The 20,259-nt window shown below is 56.3% G+C and overlaps 2 protein-coding genes across 3 annotated transcripts in view; both read left to right on the top strand.

Annotated features, from left to right (window-relative positions):
- The first annotated feature begins 673 nt into the window (after positions 1 to 673).
- On the top strand, positions 674 to 8,169 carry EMILIN1 (elastin microfibril interfacer 1). The gene is made up of 8 exons (XM_052648542.1): positions 674 to 1,266; positions 2,209 to 2,334; positions 2,777 to 3,003; positions 4,325 to 6,244; positions 6,625 to 6,741; positions 7,117 to 7,134; positions 7,274 to 7,411; positions 7,832 to 8,169. The coding sequence occupies exons 1-8, from the start codon at positions 1,097 to 1,099 to the stop codon at positions 8,167 to 8,169; spliced, it is 3,054 nt and encodes a 1,017-aa protein (XP_052504502.1). The 5' UTR covers positions 674 to 1,096.
- An 804-nt stretch (positions 8,170 to 8,973) lies between these two features.
- KHK (ketohexokinase) overlaps positions 8,974 to 20,259 on the top strand; it is a 12,913-nt gene continuing 1,627 nt past the window's right edge. Inside the window, exons 1-5 of one of the 2 annotated variants that reach the window (XM_052649582.1) lie at positions 8,974 to 9,565; positions 12,896 to 13,012; positions 16,654 to 16,788; positions 18,945 to 19,017; positions 19,859 to 20,005. In XM_052649582.1, coding sequence (XP_052505542.1) covers positions 9,474 to 9,565; positions 12,896 to 13,012; positions 16,654 to 16,788; positions 18,945 to 19,017; positions 19,859 to 20,005 — 564 coding nt within the window. In that variant the 5' untranslated portion in view covers positions 8,974 to 9,473. The remainder of the gene's footprint in view (positions 9,566 to 12,895; positions 13,013 to 16,653; positions 16,789 to 18,944; positions 19,018 to 19,858; positions 20,006 to 20,259) is intronic. The other variant, XM_052649583.1, reaches the window with a different exon arrangement.

Below are 20,259 nucleotides of genomic sequence, written 5' to 3'. Positions count from 1 at the left end.
AGCCTCAGTGGAGTCCTCATTTTGCTCCCTGGTCCAGTAGCTTTTGCTCCTCTCCTCCTCTTTCCTCCCAAGCTACTGACCTGGGTACTATTTAGATTCTAATCTGAGCTATGCTCTTGATTTGCGGTGTTACCTTGGACAAGTTACTTTCCCACTCTGGGCCTCAGTTGTCACATCTATAAAAGGAGGCAGCTGGACTAGATGGTGAGTGGCGGTTCTGCTGAGCCCCTGCAAGTTCATTCTCCCTTTTACGGCTCTCCTCTCCACCTCTCCTAGGGCTCCTCTCCCGGGAGCGGGGGGGGGGGGGGGTCCTGCCCTGGCCCCAGGAGAGCTGTGGTTCCAGCTCCCGTTCCCTGTCTAAGTGACCAGCCCTGGGCCTCCTCCCCAGCTCTGGCCCCGGCTCCGCTCCATGTGGCCTGTCTGAGAGGCTGGCCCCAAGCCCGGCGGCAACTCCACATTTCTCTGTTTTTCCTTTTTTTTTCTCTCTCTCTTTCCCGGAGTTAACAAGAAGCAGATGTGGCGCACGATGGTTGGAGAGGTGGGGGGAGGAAGGGGGAGGCTGGACCGCCAGCCAGACAGGGGGGGAAGGGAGGGGAGTGAGGGAGAGAGAGGCGGGAGGCCAGGGCCCGCCCCACAGCCACTCTTGCGCCTCTGAGCAGCCACAGGGGCAAAGCCCTGTCACCCCCAGGATCTGGTCACTGGGGAAAACCAACAGCGGAGACCAGAGGAGGGCCAGATGGAGCGAGGGGGTGGAGGCCCAGGAGGCAGCATCTGAGAGGGCCAGGGACCAGGCGCAGGAGGCTGGGCTGTGTGTAGGGGGGGCACAGAGAACAAACTCCCCTCAGAAGTGGAGAAGAGGAGAGCGGAAGGAATCGAAGGAGGGACAGACAGGAGCCTAAGGAGGAAAGAGGAGGGGGAGAGGGGTCAGGCCAGGCAGCCAAGGAGGAGGTGTGTGGCTGGGGGCTGCCGGCAGGAAGCTGGGGACGGGACCTGCTGTCCCTCAGAGCAGCGGCATCCCCCCCACCCTCGCTCCAGGCAGAGGCGCCAGTGGTCAGGCCAGGATGTGCCTCTGAGGGCCGCCCAGAGCGCCCCCACCATGGCCCCCGGAACCCTCTGGAGCTGCTGCCTCTGCTGCCTGCTGACCACCGCCGTGGGGGCAGCCAGCTACCCGCCTCGCGGCTACAGCCTCTACACTGGGAGTGGCGGGGCGCTCAGCTCTGGGGGCACCCAGGCCCAGAGTGCCCCCCGACCTGCCAGCCGCCACAGGTAGGAGTCTGGGTCTCAGCCCAAGGCTGGAGGTAGGTGGGAGGGTGGGTGTCCTGGCCCCTGCCCCGGGTACGTTCTTCTGAGCTGTCCACTAGGGCAAAGGAAGGGGTAAGAGGAAACCCAGCCACCAGGTGGCTCTTCACATGCCCGCCTTCCTTCAGGGCCCCCTGAAGTAGATAGGCACCCCCCTACCGCATCTAACCTCAGCAGGAATCACTTCCACGTTAGGTGCCCAGGGAAGCTATCCTGAGAGCCACGGGCCAGGCCTTCCTGTCACTGCCGGCCCACACCAGCCTGGGAGTCTCGGCAGACCTTTCATCCCATGCTAGGGCCCCCTCAGCCCCATGCAGAAACCCACGCTTCCCACACCACTTCTCTGCTCCTTTCCTTTCTCCAGCGGACACGGAGTGGAGGCCGGTCAAGGGTGGGGGAGCGGGGGGCCAAGAGTGTAGAACTGAAAGCCCCAGGGCGGGCAGGGCTCATCAATGGCTTATTCTCTCCTTAACCCTGAGCTGGACCCCTGCCTGCTCTGACCACTCCCCTGAAGGGTGAGGAGAAGCCAGGGGATCACCAGGGAACCTGGCCAGCCAGCTCACACAGGCCACACCAAGCTGGGGGTTGAGACAGAAAGGGACATGAATGAATGCGTGAATTCAGACGCTCCCCAGGCAGCCCAGCCATGAGGATCAACATCCCGTAGTTGTGGTTTTGCTTTCTGGGCCTCCTGTTCCCATCTTGAAAAGTCTTTATTGCCTCCTACTACACGGGAAGGCGTGGGGGGTGGGGTGGGGTGAGGAGCTGTCCCTGCCAAAGCCCTAGCTCCCCCTGGTCCCCAGAGGCCCTTCATCTTGTGACCCTCCCTCAGCCCCTCTGGTAGCCCCTAGGCCTCCCCACGGAGTGTGTGTCTCTGGCCCTGAGACCCAGGTGGGATTGTGCCTGCAGGAACTGGTGTGCCTATGTGGTGACCCGGACAGTGAGCTGTGTCCTTGAGGATGGAGTGGAGACCTTCGTCAAGCCCGACTACCAGCCCTGTGGCTGGGGCCAGCCCCAGTGTTCCCGCAGCATCATGTGAGGATGGGTACTTGGTGGGGGCGGGGCCAGGGCTGCCAACCTGGGGGATTTGTACAAAGCAGGTAGCCAGGGGCAGGACCAGGGGCTTCGCTGAGAGCCATTTGAGGAGATGCTGAGGCAACTCTTTGGCTGGTGGGATACTGAGGGCACACTCACTTGGACCACCCTGCCAGCCTTGGGAATGTGTCTTCTGGGCCTGGCCACATTCAAGGAGAGGAGTTCAAAGCTCCAGCACAGAACAAGGGGAGGAAGAACAGGGATTTGGCCTTCGGCCAACTGGCTGACAACTGTCAACTGAGCAAGGCCACATGCTGGCCAGTAAGGGGGACCCAGCCTGAGGGACAGTCCTAGCCCACGAACAGCGGCCCATCTCTGAGGACAGGGGCCAGCATCACTGATGGTGCAGGAGGAGTAAGGGGCCTCCCTCTGCCTCTCCCAGGTACCGCAGCTTCCTCCGCCCTCGCTACCGCGTGGCCTACAAAACGGTGACAGATATGGAATGGAGGTGCTGCCAGGGGTACGGGGGCGATGACTGTGCAGAGGGCCCTGCCCCGGCGCTGGGCTCCGCACCCACCACCCCGCGGCCCCGGCCCCAGCCCCAGCCCGCCCGCCCCAACCTCTCCGGCTCCAGTGCGGGCAGCCATCTGAGTGGACTGGGAGGGGAAGGTGAGTATGGGAGTTGCTGGGGAGAGGAATGGGGACAATGCTGGGGAAAAGCATGGAGCCAGGCTGCTATGGGGAGACCCCTGCTCCAGGTCAGGGCTGGGGGCCGAGGGGTGGAGGAGTGCACAGAACAAAAGATGGTTAATGAGATCCCTGAGGTCCCTTTCCACACTTGAGAGCAAGAGACCGAGAGAATGTCTGTGTGGGGGTTGTGTGTACGTGTGTGTGAGTGTGTGAGAGAAGAGAGATTGAGTGAGACCCAGAGAAAAGGAAGGCAGAGAAAGAGAATGTGCTCGCACACGCCCACGTGTGGCCGAGATACTTCCTAGTTGGGAACAGCTGTGGGAGGAACGGGGAATTCCTTGGACAAGCTTGGTCCAAGGGGATAGACACTTGGGACTACAAGTCCTAGCATGCACTGCAGCTGACTACAGGTCCCAGGTGCCCCAGTGGCCTCTAGAGACTGCAGGTCCCAGAATGCAGCAGTCCCCGTTGCCCAGCACTGCAGATGTGTTGTGTTGCCTGCCAGGGAGATAGCCGTGCTGTAATTATGGAAACAGGAACTGCTGGCTGACTCTTCCAACACCCAGCCAGATCCCCTGCAGCTTGCCTCAGAGTTGTGTTTGTCCCTGTGGTGGTGTGGAGAGGGGCCTCCCACATTCACATTTCACTCACCCTGCGGAAGCGATGTATTGTCAGTTCCTTTTTTTCAGCTGCAGAAACAGTTTCCATAAAGTTAGGAGGCATTCTGGATGATAGAACCATATTAAACTTGTAATCCATGGCCTAGTTAATTAACCTCTCTGGTCCTCTATCTCCCAGTCTATCAAATGGGAAAAGCTAATGGGCTTCCCTGGTGGCTCAGATGGTAAAGAATCTGCCTGCAAGGAGGGAGACCTGGGTTTGATTCCTGGTTTGGGAAGGAAGGAATGAGGAGGAGGAAATGGCAACCCACTCCAGTATTCTTGCCTGGAGAATCCCATGCAGAGTAGTCTGGCGAGCTACAGTCCATGGGGTCGCAAAGAGTTAGACATGACTGAGCGACTAAACACACAATGGTATTTGTGCAATGCAGTTGTAAAGGGGAAGGAGCCATGGTGCATATTTGACTTAGAGGCATTCAGTGAATGGAGTTTCTTTCCATCTTTTCTTTTTGGGGGTTTTGTTTTGCTTTCTCTTTCCTTCCATCTTTTCTTGCCCAGGTCACCCAGCTAAGGAATGGCCAAATCAGCTGGGACTCTGCCCTTTCGCTGGAGCTGGGGAGAGAAGGTCCCTAGGAGGTAAGGACCAGCCCCTCAGCCTTATCCCTCCCCTTCTCTGCCAGGTCCTGGGGAGTCCGAGAAGGTCCAGCAGCTGGAAGAGCAGGTGCAGAGCCTGACAAAGGAGCTTCAGGGCCTTCGGGGTGTCCTGCAGGGACTGAGCGGGCGCCTGACCGAAGACGTCCAGAGGGCCGTGGAGACGGCCTTTAACGGGAGGCAACAGCCGGCAGATGCAGCAGCCCGCCCGGGTGTGCACGAAACCCTCAGTGAGATCCAGCAGCAGCTGCAGCTCCTGGACAACCGCGTCTCCACCCATGACCAGGAGCTGGGCCATCTGAACAACCATCACAGCGGCGGCGGCAGCAGCAGGGCTCCGGACCCCACCCCGGCCCCTCCTGGCCACAGTGAGGAGCTGCTGCGGGAGCTGGAGCAGCGGCTGCAGGAGTCGTGCTCCGTGTGCCTGGCAGGGCTGGATGGCTTTCGACGGCAACAGCAGCAAGACAGGGAGCGGCTTCGAGCGCTGGAGAAGCTACTGGCCTCCGTGGAGGAGCGGCAGCGTCACCTCTCGGGGCAGGCCCTGGGCCGCTGGGCCCCTCAGGAATGCTGCCCTCCAGAGCTGGGCCGGCAACTGGCCGAGCTGGAGAGGAGGCTGGACGTTGTGGCTGGCTCGGTGACAGTGCTGAGCGGGCGGCGAGGCACCCACCTGGGAGGAGCATCTGGGCAGGGGGGCCACCCGCCAGGCTACACCAGCTTAGCATCCCGCCTCTCCCGCCTGGAGGACCGGTTCAACTCTACCTTGGGCCCCTCGGAGGAACAGGAGGAGGGCTGGCCGGGGCGTCCTGGGGGGCTGGGCCACTGGCTACCTGCTGCCCGGGGCAAACTAGAGAAGCTGGAGGGGCGGCTGACCAATGTGAGCGGAGAGCTAGGGGGGCGGCTGAGTCAGCTGGAAGAGCAGGTGGCAGGGGCAGTGCAGGCATGTGGGCAGCTCTGCTCTGGGGCCCCTGGGGAGCAGGACTCCCAGGGCAGGGAGATCCTCAGTGCCCTGGAGCGCAGGGTGCTGGACAATGAGGGGCAGCTGAGGCTGGTGGGCTCAGACCTGCACAAGCTGGGAGCAGCTGGGGAGGCCCAGCAGGCCGCGCTGGAGCAACTGCAAGGGGCGGTGGGCCTGCTCCATGGTCGCATCGATGCCCTGGGCGAGACGGCTGCAGAGTTTGCACTGCAGCTGAATCTCACAGCTGCACGGCTGGGCCAACTGGAGGGGCTGTTGCAGGCCCGTGGGGAGGAGGATTGTGGCGCCTGCGGAGGTGTACAAGAGGAACTCGGCCGCCTGCGGGATGGCGTGGAGCGCTGCTCCTGCCCGCTGTTACCCCCCCGGGGCCCTGGGGCCGGCCCTGGGGTCGGGGGACCGAGCCGTGGGCCGCTGGATGGCTTCAGTGTGTTCGGGGGCAGCTCAGGCTCAGCCCTCCAGGCCCTGCAAGGAGAGCTCTCTGAGGTCATTCTCACCTTCAGCTCCCTCAATGACTCGCTGCATGAGCTGCAGACCACCGTGGAGGGCCAGGGTGCTGATCTGGCTGACCTGGGAGCCACCAAGGACCGCATCATCTCTGAGATCAATAGACTGCAACAGGAGGCCACAGAGCACGCCACAGAGAGTGAGGAGCGCTTCCGAGGCCTGGAGGAGGGACAGGCACAGGCCGGCCAGTGCCCCAGCCTAGAGGGGCGATTGGGCCGCCTGGAGGGAGTCTGTGAGCGGCTGGACACGGTGGCCGGGGGACTGCAGGGCCTGCGTGAAGGCCTTTCCAGACATGTGGCTGGGCTCTGGGCTGGGCTACGGGAAACCAACAGCACCAGCCAGACACAGGCAGCCTTGCTGGAGAAGCTGCTAGAGGGGCAGGCCGGGCTGGGCAAGCGGCTGGGTGCCCTTAATAGCTCCCTGCTGCTGCTGGAGGACCAGCTTCACCAGTTCAGCCTGAAGGACCTCACCGGTGAGCGGGCAAGAGGAGGCATGCGGGGGTGGGGAGGGGGGTAGGACCTTTTTCAAGTCTTTTCTTTCCCCTCCCCTGACCCTACAACAGCCTAGCCTTAACCTCGTTTACTTGCTCTTTACCTTGCTCTGCATGAATTGCATAACCATCGCTGTCCCAAGGCTTGGCTTGTCCACAAGAGATGACCCAAGGTCCCAGCTCCCCACCCTCCTTGATGGCTCAGACAGGCCTGTGGGTGGAGGTGGGGTGCTGCTCTGCTGCCTAGATACCCAGCATGGGCAGCAAGGGGCCCCATCACCCTGTCCCTGGATCCACCACCTTCTCTGTCTTTTGGAAACTCGTTTTTATGGCTCTCCTTCAACCCAGTTTTGTCACCATAGGGCCTGCAGGTGAGGCTGGGCCACCAGGGCCTCCTGGGATGCAGGGACCCCCTGGCCCTCCTGGGCCTCCAGGACCTCCAGGCAAGGATGGACAAAAAGGGCCTATGGGGCCACCAGGTGAGTGGGCTGAGAAACTTGCTGCAGCCAGGGCTGCCATCCCCTGGGCAGCCCTGGGCTTGACATTCTACTCTGAACTTGACAGAGAAGGGGGAAAAGGGTGAGGAACTGGGGCTCCTACATGGCTGACATTGACTAGGAAAGTAACTAGGAGATAGGATAGTCAGTGTGCTGGCCAGTTGACTGTGGGTGGCCTCCCTGCTGTGTTGAAGACTGGCTGAGCCTACAAAGTTGAAAAAAATAGATCCCATCTGTCCTCCCCATTTCTGCTTTGGGGGACTGCATAGCACCTGGCACAGTGGGAAAGCAGGTGTTTGCTGAGTGACTCAGCGAGAGCTGTCCTAGTTCTCACTGCTCCCTTTTCTCTCCCCACAGGTCCCCAAGGTGAACAGGGTAAGTTCCCCTCATTCAGTGCTGGCGGGAGGGGACCCGAACCAGGATTTGGAGGATGGAGGGCCTCAGGCAGCCCTGGGGGGTGGAGAATAAGGGGGCTGCACTGAGCATCCACTCTGACACCCTCCCCCCACCCCAGGACCCGAGGGGGCACCAGCAGCCTCCGTGCCCCGGGTAGCCTTTTCAGCTGCCCTGAGCTTGCCCCGGTCTGAACCAGGCACGGTGCCCTTCGACAGAGTCCTGCTCAACGATGGGGGCTACTACGATCCAGAGACTGGTGAGCCTGGAAGCAGGCAGCTGGGCACTGGGGGGATCGGGGAGGCTGTGCGGTGATATGTCCCCATTCTTTCCCTTTCAGACAAGCTGGATCCTTTCTCTGGTTTAGGAAAACCCTGTTCTCTCCTTCATTTATCCCTTCTCACCACAACTTGGATTGAGGGGTGGGTGGGGAGGGGAAGAGCCTATCCTTCCACAGCTCTTTCTGGGGTCCTGCTATTGCCCAGGCACTCCTCAAGTGCTGGGGATGCGGTAATGAACAAAAACACCGACTCCCCTGCCGTCTGTGGAGCTCAGGTCCTGGTAGCAGAGGTAGAAAAGACCCAGAGGGTCCCTCCGTAGTACAGTTCTGGAAGGGCTCCCGGACGCCTTCCCGGGCCCTGCCACCTATTCCCCTCCTCACTGTCACTCTTGTCCCCAGGCGTGTTCACAGCGCCACTGGCAGGGCGCTACTTGCTGAGCGCGGTGCTCACGGGGCACCGGCACGAGAAGGTGGAGGCCGTGCTGTCCCGCTCCAACCTGGGCGTGGCTCGCATAGACTCCGGTGGCTACGAGCCCGAGGGCCTGGAGAATAAGCCGGTGGCCGAGAGCCAGCCCAGCCCGGGCGCCCTAGGCGTGTTCAGCCTCATCCTGCCGCTGCAGGTCGGGGACACGGTCTGCATCGACCTGGTCATGGGGCAGCTGGCGCACTCGGAGGAACCGCTCACCATTTTCAGCGGAGCCCTGCTCTACGAAGACCTGGAGCTCGAACAGGCGTAGACGGCGGGGTGGGGAAGAGCGGGGGTGGGGGGGGGACCGGGTCCCACCGGCCCGAAGTGTCTACGCAGCCAAACAGCCAGCCAGGGGCCGGGCTGCCCGGGGTCGCGCCTGGGACGCGGCGCCGACCCCCAGGGAGCCGCAGCAAAAGCGCCCCAAGCCGAGTGGCGTCCTCCCCATGGTTGGAGTGCACCGAGTCGGGAACTCTGGGGTCCCCTCGTCCAGACCGTTGGCCTGATCGCCGTCCCTGCAGGACCCGGACTGCGGAGGGGCCCATCCTGGCACCCTCTGCTCCCCCAGCTGGCCTCCAGGCCGAGTCCCTCGGCTCCAGGGCTCTCTCGAGGGGGCTCCGGCCCCCACTGCCATACTAAACTATTCAGGAATAAAGACACTTGGTTTTTCTAAAAAAACAAAAACAAAAACTAAACAAGCCGTCTGCTCTACTATGTGTTCATGGGTCGACAGGAGTACACAGGGGAAGGGGTGAGGGAGCCCCTGACTAGATTCGCGCCCTCAGCTCCGGCCGGAGGAGCTCTGCCTGCACCTGCTCTGGACCGGCGAGCGCTAAGCACGTCCCCCGCTTAGAGCCCCAGCCAGGCCTTCCTCTTGATCGCACCCTTTCCGCCAGAGGGCGCCGGGACCCGCGACCTCGGCGCCGCTGGGCGGGGTCTCACGTCACGTGACTGCCGCGGCCCACCTTGCGTGCCCCGGCTGCTCCGCCGCAGAGGCGAGGCCTCGGCCTGGGATTGGCTCGACCTCGGGGGCGGGGCGGGGCAGCCGGGACAGCGCGAGCCGCGGCTAGGGATGCTTGCGGGTCAGGCCGCAGCTGCGAGGCCCGACTCAACCCCGCGGGCCTGGGGTCTGGAGAATCAGCTGGTGCGGGAGCGGGCGGGGCACGGGATGCTCTTCTGCTGTACTTTCTCTTGGCGTTCAGGAGGTTGCCTAGCTACGCTTTAGAGAGCTTTGCATCAGCTCCGACTCCTGACAATTGAGGAAACTGAGGGCAAGTGGAAGACGTAGCCATCTCCTGGGCCACGCAGATTGCCAAGGAGAGGCCGGATACCGAGACCTTGCGGTCTGCGCTCCCAGGTCCTCTGGAGTGGGTGGTCGTGGGGAGCAAGGGCCCAGCTCCGTCCCCTGCACCCCACGGCACCCCTAGCCGCCGCCGGAGGCTCCCCGGAGGAGGAGCTCCGAACGCGGAGGAGGAGCCAGACTCTGGGAGCCGGGACACCATTCACCCGGATAGGAGGCAGAACCAGGGAGGAACCCCATCAGCCAGGTGGCCAGAAAGCTCCGGGAGCAGCTTCATGGAAGAGAAACAGATTCTGTGCGTGGGGCTAGTGGTGCTGGACATCATCAATGTGATGGACAAATACCCAGAGGAGGACACGGACAGCAGGTAGGGGCGCCCGGGCCCCTTGGTGACCCCAGGGGCCGCTGCAGCCCCGCGTTATGCCAGGCGGCCAAGACTGCAGGGATGCGAAGCCGGGGCCCCGCAGCGAGGCTGTGAGAGTCGCCTTGGGAGCCGGTGCCTCATGACCTCTGCCCGGGACCTGGGGAAAGAATTGAGGCCTTTAGTATTAAGCTCCAGGCTTTGGATAGCATTGTGTTCTCCACTTCCCATTTCCAACCCTGGGACCTGTCAGACATCATTATCCCCATTTTACCAAGTAGACTAAGCAAGTAGAGACCCTGAGAGACGCAGTGACTTAACTGAAGGGCACACAGCTAGGAAGGTGTAAAAGCAGTGCCTTCCTTTTTAACAAGACCCGTGCACGTGCCTATCACCAGCATTTACTTCTAATTTATTTACCACTTATAGATCTCATCTGTTTCTTTTAAACAGTGTTTTCGAGGTAGCTTACAATAAGAAGTATGTGCAGTTAGACTGTTCAAAAACATTGAAAACCGTGGTCTTTGAGCTTCATTGTATCTCAGGGCTTGCTGGCGCTGCAGGCAAATTTGGAGATGCTATGAGTTATGGTCCAGTTGGTTCATGAGCCATACAGACTTTTTCCTTGTGCTGAATTCCAAAAGGAGTTTACCAGAAGTCCTTTTTACAGTCAGTACTCAGTGAACAGCATAGTGAAAAACACCCTTCTTGGTTGTCTGGTGGAAGTTGAAGAGTCATTTGTTGGTTCCTATATTTACTCTTGATAAGAACTGCACCATTACACGTTATCCCAAGACACTCCAGTGCAGTGGAATGTGTGACTTTCTCTTGGGGTAGTCTAGTGCTTAGAATAGAGAGAAGAATTGCTTCTTGGCCCTCAGTTTTCTCAGCCAAGAACTGGATGAAAGGCGAGTTCAAGATTGAGCTTGGGAAGATGCTACAGTGCCAGTAACCATGAGGCTCACTGAGGGGAGAGCGCCGGGAGTTCAGGCTTGGATCCATACAGCACTATCACAGGCATTATTACATGCTTTCCTCACAGCAGCCCATGGAAAGCACGTAAGGATCAGTCCTGTTCTCTCTTTATAGATGAGGAAGCTAAGGATTTGGAGAAATGAGACAGTTTTTGTAAGGGGCCACATAGTTAATGAGTGGCAGAGCAGTAGTAAAACTCACGTGTCCTAATTCTAGGTCTCCAGCTCTCTATCCTCTCAGGTGCTCCCTGTTCCTTTGCTGCTGCCCATCTCATGGAGGTGACCCTTTGCTTTGGGCTGCTTTGTTTGCCAGACGTTAGAGCCCCCGACAAAGGGTGAAGGCACAGTGGGGGCTGGGCACAAGGGTGTGCTGCTGTATAGACCTCACCCACCTGCCAAGGTCAAGTCGGCCCCAGAACTTGGTACACAGTGAGGGATAGGGTTACTCTTAGGAGAACAGTGAATTCTAGGGCTACAGGTTCTCCACGAACTGTGGGAGACCTTGGGGGAACCCAGAGTGCCTGCTCCACTAGAGCTGAGTCCCAGCCCCTTTGAGCTTGCTTGTCAGGAGGCTGGGACCAGAGCCTACTAGTCACCCCGATGGGGGCTGGTTCCAATGGTGGGCACTAAGCGAAGTGCCTCTCTGAAGAGACCCTTACCATGTCCTCCCCGCCCCCTGCCCTTCAGGGGGTGCCTCCTCATCCCCCAGACCCATGGTTCTGCTCCTCTATGGAGCAGTTTGCTTGTCTTCAGGGCCTCTCTCCCATGCATCCATCCCACCCAGCCCAGCTCCTGGACTCTGTTGTGCCTCCCAGATGGGCAGACCTGAGTGGGGACCCAGGCCTTCCTAGCGTCTCAGCCCCTCCTGTCCTACGCTCTCTCCCTGGGCAGCAGAGAATCCTCAGGAGGTGCTACCTGGAACTCATCCAGACCCCTGAGGAATGGCCTGGCCTCTCAGAGTCCAAGCCTAAAGGGCCTTCCAGAAAGCATCTTCAAAGTTGGGCGTCCATGTGACTTTGAATGGTTTCCACAGAGTAAAGTTATAGCCCCTTTCTCTGAAACCTCCTCGGGCTGGGACCCAGTTAAAAATACAAAGCATTTGGAGTGGTTTGGGGTCAGGAAACCTGAGTTCTGGTATCAGCATTGTCCTTACCTGTTGGTGTGACTCTGAGCAAGTCCAGTCCCTCCAGGCTTCTCCTCTCTTCACAGCATGAAAATCTCTCTAAAGCTCAGAGCTTGAGAAATGTTGGATCCTTTACAGATTAGTATCCTTCTTTCTCATGGGACCATGGCCCCCTTTTCCAAAGGCTAAAGGGAACTTCAGTGTTAAGTTTTGTGTACAAATATACCTTAGTCTAAAAATTCTACTTATTTCTCTTAATTAGTGGTTCTTTGGTGCTTGTTCCCCTTATGGTAAGCTACCGCAGTTATTATTGTTATCCTTTTTTAAACTGGAAGAATATAAATAACAGCCTGCACTGTTTACCTCACAGTATTATTGGAACACAAATGAAAAATCATTCCAGTGCTTTGACTGTATATGCATGAGTTATCATTTTTGTTGATGATGATAGCCCATCAGGTGTATCCTGACTTCGTTTCCTTTTGTTATATTTTCAGTAAAGATGGAGAAAAACAAAGGAAAATAAAAGGCAACTATGTGCTGGAATGGATGTGTTAACTAACCTTATTCTAGTAATCATTTCACAGTATATACATATATCAAATCATCCCTCTCTTCACCTTAAATGTACAAAATGTTATACATCAATTACATCACAATAAAGCTGAAAAAAAAGAAAAACAAAGATGGAGAAACATTTGTCTTCACTCAACAATCTTTTTAACTTTTGACAAGTAGAAGTTACCATGCAACTCCCCCACCCCACCTTCTTAAATGATCATACAGTGTCCAGGTTTGCTTCTTGTCTTAATCATTTTAGTCTAAATTATTACTGAAATGGGCTCTCCTAAGGCAGGAGCAGCAGTAGATTTGCCACCTTTGGGAAGAGGCAGCTCTCAAGGAGGAGGCTTGATGGGAGGAGGGGGAAGGTGGGGAAATGGGTCACTGTTAAAGAGGAGGAGGTAACCTAGAGTCAGTGGAACCCTCAAACTGTGATGACACCGAGGGAGTGCTTTCCTGATGTCAAAAGAATAGTGGGAGACAGATATTAATCACTGTGAGCTTGAATTTAGCCTGGGCTGGGGAATGGACCTGGTCCTCACCTGGGCCTCTTCCCTTTGCTGAGCCTAAGGCTGGCCTGGACGCTTTCTGAGGGGGCCCTCCTGGCTTTTTCATTCTGGGGGCCTTACCGAGGGCTCAGTCTGCTGGAGCTGCAGGGACCCTCCTTGTGTTTTGCAGGTGCTTGTCCCAGAGATGGCAACGTGGAGGCAATGCATCCAACTCCTGCACTGTCCTCTCCCTGCTTGGAGCCCCCTGTGCCTTCATGGGCTCGCTGGCCCCGGGCCACGTTGCCGAGTGAGTGGTGGGAGCAGGGAAGGGTGGCCCTCAGGGTGGGGGGAGAAGGAAGCCTTGGCCAGTTTTGGACAGCCTTGGACAGTCTCTGAGAAATGGTTTGTGACCTCCAGAAATGGGTGGTGGGGCGGAGGGGAGTGGAAGATCAGCATCCCAGACTCTCCCTGGTGTGGCTTATCTGCTGCTCAGTCATTAATGTTGCTCTTGTCAAGGTTTCGTTTTCACAGCCTGTTTCCTTGACCACTCCCTGGAGCCTGCTTCAGCTTCCCACCTTCTCCTTCCTTGCTTCCAACAGACTCTCTGCAGTGGATGTGACTTTGCCCTTCTCACGTCACTTGTCCTGCCTGTGCTTGTGGCAGAAGGTGGTTAGGGACATGCTGTACCCACCCTCCCTCCAGGATGTCCTGCATCCGTGGTCCCAGGGTCCAGGCCCACAGTTTCTTTCTTAACTGAGGGGGCAGGGCCAGTGTTTGTGTCCCTGATGTTCACTGAAGCATCAAGAGCTCCCTGCCCAAGGACACCCCGATGCCACGTGCTAAAACTGGGCCCAGACCCATGCTTCCATTGGCCAGAAGGCTGCCACCCATAGTGGCCCATGCACTTGCTCTGTGTTGGCTGCTGCAGGGACCCAAGAGCTCTTTGACCCCTGGCACTGCCAACTCAGCAAGCACTTATCAGGAGGTGAGGCCCACACTTTGCCTACTGTGGGCACAGGGGCAGGCTGCCAGGTTGTTGGCCTGGAAAGCACAGCCCTTTGAACGCTGTTAGAGCCCAGCCCCAAGTTGCAGCCAGGTTCCTTTCCCTAGGAACTGGCATGGAGAAAATAATGGGGCTAGAGCCTGCCCTCTGGGGTGGGACAGAGGGACCCAGAGCCAACAGCCGCTCACTTGCCAACCCTCTTCAGCAGCTGCCTTTCCTCCCAGCTAGAGCGAGATCGGGCCTCTTGCTCTGGGTGGCGGGCCCAACTTTGAGTAGCAGTCATGCTGATAAGTGTGCCATTCCAAATTCTCCCCACATGCTCAGCAAACACTGTGTAAGCACCTCCCGTGTGCCTGGCACTGTGGGGACTAAAAGGTATGTGGCAAACCAAATCCTGTTTTCCATCCATGCAGTAGAAAAGTGTCAGTCACTCAGTCACGTTCAACTCTGCAGCCCCACAGATGGTAGTCCCCCAGGCTTCTCTGTCCATGGGACTCTCCAGACAAGAATACTGGAGTGAGTTGCCATGCCCTTCTCCAGGAGATCTTCCCCATCCAGGGATCGAACCTGGGTCTCCTGCATTGCAGGCAAATTCTTTAGTATCTAAGCCACCTGGGAAAGCTGCTGTTTAAAGGATCCTTAAGGTGTAAGACAAAGAATGATGCCCTGATATGGTACCTTTATACCAATCTGTATTGTCCAGCTTTGGTGTTGTTGAAAGTGGGGTCCAGTCATAGTGAGAAAGGCCAGGATGGTGGCTGCACTACTGGGTGTAGTTGCCAGCTCCTGGTGACAGCACTCTGCATTTCCGAAGAGCTGGGAGGGGCGGGGTGGTCTCCTTGTTTTGCTGGGGCAGTCTTCCTGAGGGACTGCCCCCACAACTCATTCTGACCAGAGGGGATTCTGAGCAGGAGTTCTGGACCCATACTGAGGGGCTTTAGGCACTGGGTGGGCTCACCATGCTGTGGAAGGCGAGGGCAGTGAGCGGGGCCCCTGGCCCCCACCAAGGCAGCACCACCTCCTGGCTGGGCATCATGAAGGCAGGTGTGGAATGAGAGGAATCACATGAGGACAGGAAGGACTTCCAAGAGAGGAGTACCGGGGGATGGGCAGGCAGAGGGAACCGGGGGACAAAGTTCAGTTCAGTTGCTCAGTCATGTCTGACTCTTTGTGACCCATGGACTGAAGCACGCCAGGCCTCCTTGTCCATCACCAACCCCCGGAGCCTACTCAGGCTCATGTCCATTGTGTCGGTGATGCCATCCAACCATCTCATCCTCTGTCATCCCCTTCTGCTCCCACCTTTGATCTTTCCCAGCATCAGGGTCTTTTCAAATGAGTTGGTTCTTCACATCACATGGCCAAAGTATTGGAGTTTTAGCTTCAGCATCAGTCCTTCCAGTGAATATTCAGGACTGATTTCCTTTGGATCTCCTTGCAGTCCAAGGGACTTGCAAGAGTCTTCTCTAACACCACAGTTCAAAAGCATCCATTCTTCGGCACTCAGCTTTCTTTATAGTCCAACTCTCACATCCATACATGACTACTGGAAAAACCATAGCTTTGACTAGACAGTCCTTTATCGATAAAGTAACGTCTCTGCTTTTTAATACACTGTCTAGGTTGGTCATAGCTTTTCTTCCAAGGAGGAAGTGTCTTTTAATTGCATGGCTGCAGTCACCATCTGCAGTGATTTTGGATCCCCCAAAAATAAAGTCTCTCACTATTTCCATTGTTTCCCATCTATTTGCCATTAAGTGATGGGACTGGATGCCATGATCTTAGTTTTCTGAATGTTGAGTTTTAAGCCAATTTTTTCACTCTCCTCCTCTTTCACTTTCATCAAGACGCTCTTTAGTTCTTCACTTTCTGCCATAAGTGTTGTGTCATCTGTGTATCTGAGGTTATTGATATTTCTTCTGGCAATCTTGATTCCAGCTTGTCCTTCATTCAGCCCAGCATTTTGCATGATGTACTCTGCATATCAGTTAAATAACCAGAGTGACAATATACAGCCTTGACGTACTCCTTTTTCTATTTGGAACCAGTCTGTTGTTCCATGTCCAGTTCTAACTGTTGCTTCCTGACCTGCAAACAGATTTCTCAGGAGGCAGGTCAGGTGGTCTGGTATTCCCATCTCTTTCAAAATTTTCCACAGTTTGTTGTGATCCACACAGTCAAAGGCTTTGGCATAGTCAATAAAGCAGAAGTAGATGTTTTTCTGGAACTCTTTTGCTTTTTCTATGATCCAGCGGATGTTGGCAATTTGACCTCTGGTTCCTCTGCCTTTTCTAAATTCAGCTTAAACATTTGGAAGTTCACGGTTCACATACTGTTGAAGCCTGGCTTAGAGAATTTTGAGCATTACTTTGCTACTGTGTGAGATGAGTGCAATCGTGCGGTAGTTTGAACATTCTTTGGTATTGCCTTTCTTTGGTGTTGGAATGAAAACTGACCTTTTTCCAGTCCTGTGGCCACTGCTGAGCTTTCCAGATTTCCTGGCATATTGAGTGCAGCACTTTCACATCATCATCTTTTAGGATTTGAAATAGCTGAATTGGAATTCCGGGGGACAAAGTATCACCTTGTAATTATTAATACTGCCTTGTCTTGCATGGTGCAGGCCACAGTCCCCTCACCTTCTTGGTTCGAACAGTGTACATATCCTCAGTCCCAAAATCCACCCCATCTAGCGAAATCTTTCCTGCTTGAATCAGACCGAAGGCTAGGGTCAGTCAGGACCTAAAAGAATGTCCATGAGGGTTTTCCTCCCTGAGCTCTAGCCATGCTCTCCCACCTCTCCTGCCCCCCCAAGCCTGTGACAAACCCCAGTCCCTTCCTAGCCTCTCCACTTGCACCCCAGGGTCCCCGATGGCCCTGCCACCTACCCTCTAATCCCCAAATCCCCGCCGAACTGCACCTCCCTGGTTACTCCGCCCTGGCAGTTTTGTCCTGGACGACTTCCGCCGCTATTCTGTGGACCTCCGCTACATGGTCTTTCAGACCACGGGCTCCGTCCCCATCTCCACAGTCATCATCAGCGAGGCCAGCGGTAGCCGCACCATCCTACATGCCTACAGGTTTGTACACCTGTTTGCACCCTGCCAGCTGCTGCCGCCACCATCACTCAGCCCCCAGAGCAGGACCTCCTCTCCAAGGCCTGTGTGCTCCCCACTGGAAGGCCTGGAAGGCCTGGGCCACTTGGAGTCTCTAATCTGTGTCTCCTTGCCCTTCCCTTGGCTCGGGCTCCCCCACCAAGCTTCCTGGTGGCTGACTTCAGGCAGCGGGGCGTGGATGTGTCTCAGGTGGCCTGGCAGAGCAGAGGGGAGACCCCGTGCTCTTGTTGCATCGTCAACATCTCCAATGGCTCCCGTACCATTGTACTCTACGACACGTAAGGCCCCCTGGCCTGGCCCGCCATAGCCCACCAATCAGCCTCCTCACTTGCCACACAGGCATCCCATTTGCCTGACTTTCGTGGCCTCTCTCTTTGTACCAGAAATTGTTCCTATGCCATACTGTTCAGTGATTTTGGAATTGTTTCAATTAGGGGACAAGTGAGGTGGGAAGGGGTGAGCTTTGCTCTGCCTGGTGACTTAGCCTTGGTCAACTCCAAGAAGAGGCAGGCAGACCTGTACAAAATGTAATTTATGATGTGATTCCTCCATAATTAGCCAATCAGAAGCCTGGGTGTGGGGGTGGGTAAGTCGTTCTGAGGGCATGGGAGATGTGATTCAAACCATCTTGATCCCTGAAGGGGGCACACTGGAGTTTCCAGGGTTGCCAGCCTGCAGCATGGCATCAGGAGCTGGGGTTTGGGTGTTCAAAAAAGATGAGCCACTCCCAAGAGTCCAGCATAATGAGGCTAGACCAAATGCCACATACCATCCACAGCCATTGCTGAAAGAAGGAAGAGGGACATTGGGTCAGCAGATAAGGGCCATCTGATGATTTGCTAACCTGGTGGCGGCGGCGGCGGCGGGGGGGCGGGGGGGCGTCATTTTAGGGTCCCAGGCTGCCAGGGAGAGACTTCTCTCTCCCAGATTCCCTCCTGAAAAATCTCAGAGGTTTAGTTTCCTGAGAGCCTAGTGTGTGTGTGCCAGGTACTCTGTTAGGGCTGAGATGGCCCAAGCCAAACTGCCCTGGGGTTCCGGCTGACCCTACTGCCCAGCATAACCACTGGGCCTGGGGGAGGGGCAGTCATTCTAGGACAAGATTTGTAACCAGTGGCCCTGGGCTCTTTGTGTCCCAACGAATGAGTGGGTAGGCATACAGCCTAGAGGCAATCTTCCCATTGGGCAATGCTTGGTCATCTGCCCATTGAGCAACACTCTGTAGCAACTTTGATCAGGGACACAATATGGGTATTCACAGGAAGGGAGGGAGAGAAGCTCCAAGGAGAACTGTCTATTGCCTACTGGCCTCGGTCCAGGCATATCCACACACATTATCTCCAGCCGCAGCAGGCCTGTTAAGCTAAGGGTCAGCCCCGTTTACCAATGGGGAAGCACCTCAGAAGGGACACAGTTAGGCAGCTAGTTAAATCCAGGGAGGATTCAGTGCAGAACAGGGAGGGGAGGCCACTGGCTGTGTGTAGGTCTCTGGCTAAGGAAGATCAAGGCAGACCCTTCCCAGGTTTCCACACCTAAGTCAGCCAAAAATCAATTCATCCTCAATCACCAACCTTGATCTCAGGATCATAACATGGAGCTGCCAAACTCAGGACAGTGGTGCTGACACTGCTGGGGCAGCCAGAAGTGAGTAGAACCAGACCTGAGCTTTAGGAAGAATGGCGGTCGCCTTTGTAGTTTCCCAGGACACTGCATGCTGGGAGCTGTGTGGGCTGCTGGCAAGAGGAATTCTGGGAATTGTAGTCCCTGGTGCTCTTAGAGCATTTGGGGAGATGTGGTCTCCAAAGCATGTAGATTGGCCCCTTACTTGACACATGCGGTGGATGAATTTGCCTGTAGATAATATCACAGCCTCAAACACAGGAAGGGGCACCCTAGGAAACTACCTCCAGTCCCCCATCTGGACGGAGCTCAGTGGGGTAAGGAGTGGTCTCAAGTTTAGCCTGGAACAGGGTCTGTTCCAGGGCTGAACCTCGGAAGCATGTGCTATAGATCCAGCTTCCTGCCATGCTGCAGGCAGTGCCAGGCATAGGGGCCCTAGCAACGAGTTAGAGATCTTGGCTCTGGCTGACCTCACCTTGTGCCTTCTCTGTTCTGTGACTCAGGAACCTGCCAGATGTGTCCGCTAAAGACTTTGAGAAGGTTGAGCTGACCCGGTTCAAGTGGATCCACATTGAGGCAAGACCTGCCCTACCTGTGTTTTGAGGGCCTCAACCTTCCAGCCCCTCCGCACGTTCTGCCTCCTTGGTTTTCGAACCATGGAGTTCCTTAGCGATAAATGAGCCCAGCACTGCCCAACCCATCCCCTCTCTGTCCTCATTTATGTTTTCAGGTGGGCAACTGAGGCCCAGAAAGATTCAGTAATGTACTCAAGATCACACAGCAGGATATAGGCACCAGAAGCAGGAGGCTGGCTCTAGGCAAAGTCCGATGCTTTCTGTTACAGGCTGCCCCACCCCCTCCAGATTCAGCCTCTGGCAGGAGCCAGCCTGTGGGAGACCTGATCTGTTAACTCTGGGGAAGGCAGGAATGAGAGGCCCCAACCCAGCTCCCAAATAAAGGAAACTAGAGTCTTCATTCCAAGAGAACATTTAGAGTCTAGATGGAAGGAGATCTTGAGAAGTCCTGAGTTCTAGTCCTAGCTTTGTCATTTAATTTATTGTAGTCCTTAGGAAAGTCTCTCTTTTTTTGGTCACACTGTGTAGCATATGGGACCTTAGTTCCTTGACTAGGGATTGAACCCATGCCCTTTGCATTGGGGGTGCTAAGTCTTAACCACTAGACTGCCAGGGAAGTCCCAGGAAAGTCTCTTTTATTCTTTAGTCTTCTCATCTGTGAAGTGGGAGGGCTGGTTGATAAGGTCTCCAAGGTCCATAACAGCATTGGAATTCTGAGACTTAGGATGAGTTCCAGCTCAGCAGCCCTGGCTCCTCTCCCCCCATCACCCATAGTTCCAGCAGGAAGGGAAGAATGAGCCTGCCTGGTCCTGAGCTGCCTGCCCTGCCCTGCTCTGCTCCAGGGCCGGAATGCATCAGAGCAGGTGAAGATGCTCCAGCGGATAGAACAGCACAATGCCAGGCAGCCTCCAGAGAGCAAGATCCAGGTGTCTGTGGAGGTGGAGAAGCCGCGTGAGGAGCTGTACCAGCTGTTTGGTTATGGAGATGTGGTAAGCGTCCCCTGCAGCACCCACCCCCCAACCCCACACACTCCCCCCAGCTCCCAGCCACATCCAGCTTACTTTGGTTCTTAAATGGAGTCTGAATATTCCCTTATCCTGCCTTTCACACATGGTGATGTTGGCAGGTGAGGGCAAAGCAAAGAGACAGACTCCCTGCTTTGGGCTCTTGCACAGCCCTCCACAGTAGCCAAGAAGTAGAATTTCTCAACCCCAGGGGGCTCATGGGTATCTCCAGATGGAAT

Source organism: Budorcas taxicolor, chromosome 11 (genome assembly GCF_023091745.1).
Source record: "Budorcas taxicolor isolate Tak-1 chromosome 11, Takin1.1, whole genome shotgun sequence".
Taxonomy (NCBI): Eukaryota; Metazoa; Chordata; class Mammalia; order Artiodactyla; family Bovidae; genus Budorcas; species Budorcas taxicolor.
Note: the sequence above shows the minus strand (reverse complement) of the source record. Positions and strands in the feature narration are given on the sequence as shown.

Coding starts and splice junctions, on each gene's coding strand:
- EMILIN1 (XM_052648542.1), top strand. CDS start 1,097: ATGGCCCCCGGAACCCTCTGGAGCTGCTGCCTCTGCTGCCTGCTGACC. Junction 2,335..2,776: donor CAGTGTTCCCGCAGCATCAT/GTGAGGATGGGT, acceptor TGCCTCTCCCAG/GTACCGCAGCTTCCTCCGCC. Junction 7,412..7,831: donor CTACTACGATCCAGAGACTG/GTGAGCCTGGAA, acceptor TCTTGTCCCCAG/GCGTGTTCACAGCGCCACTG.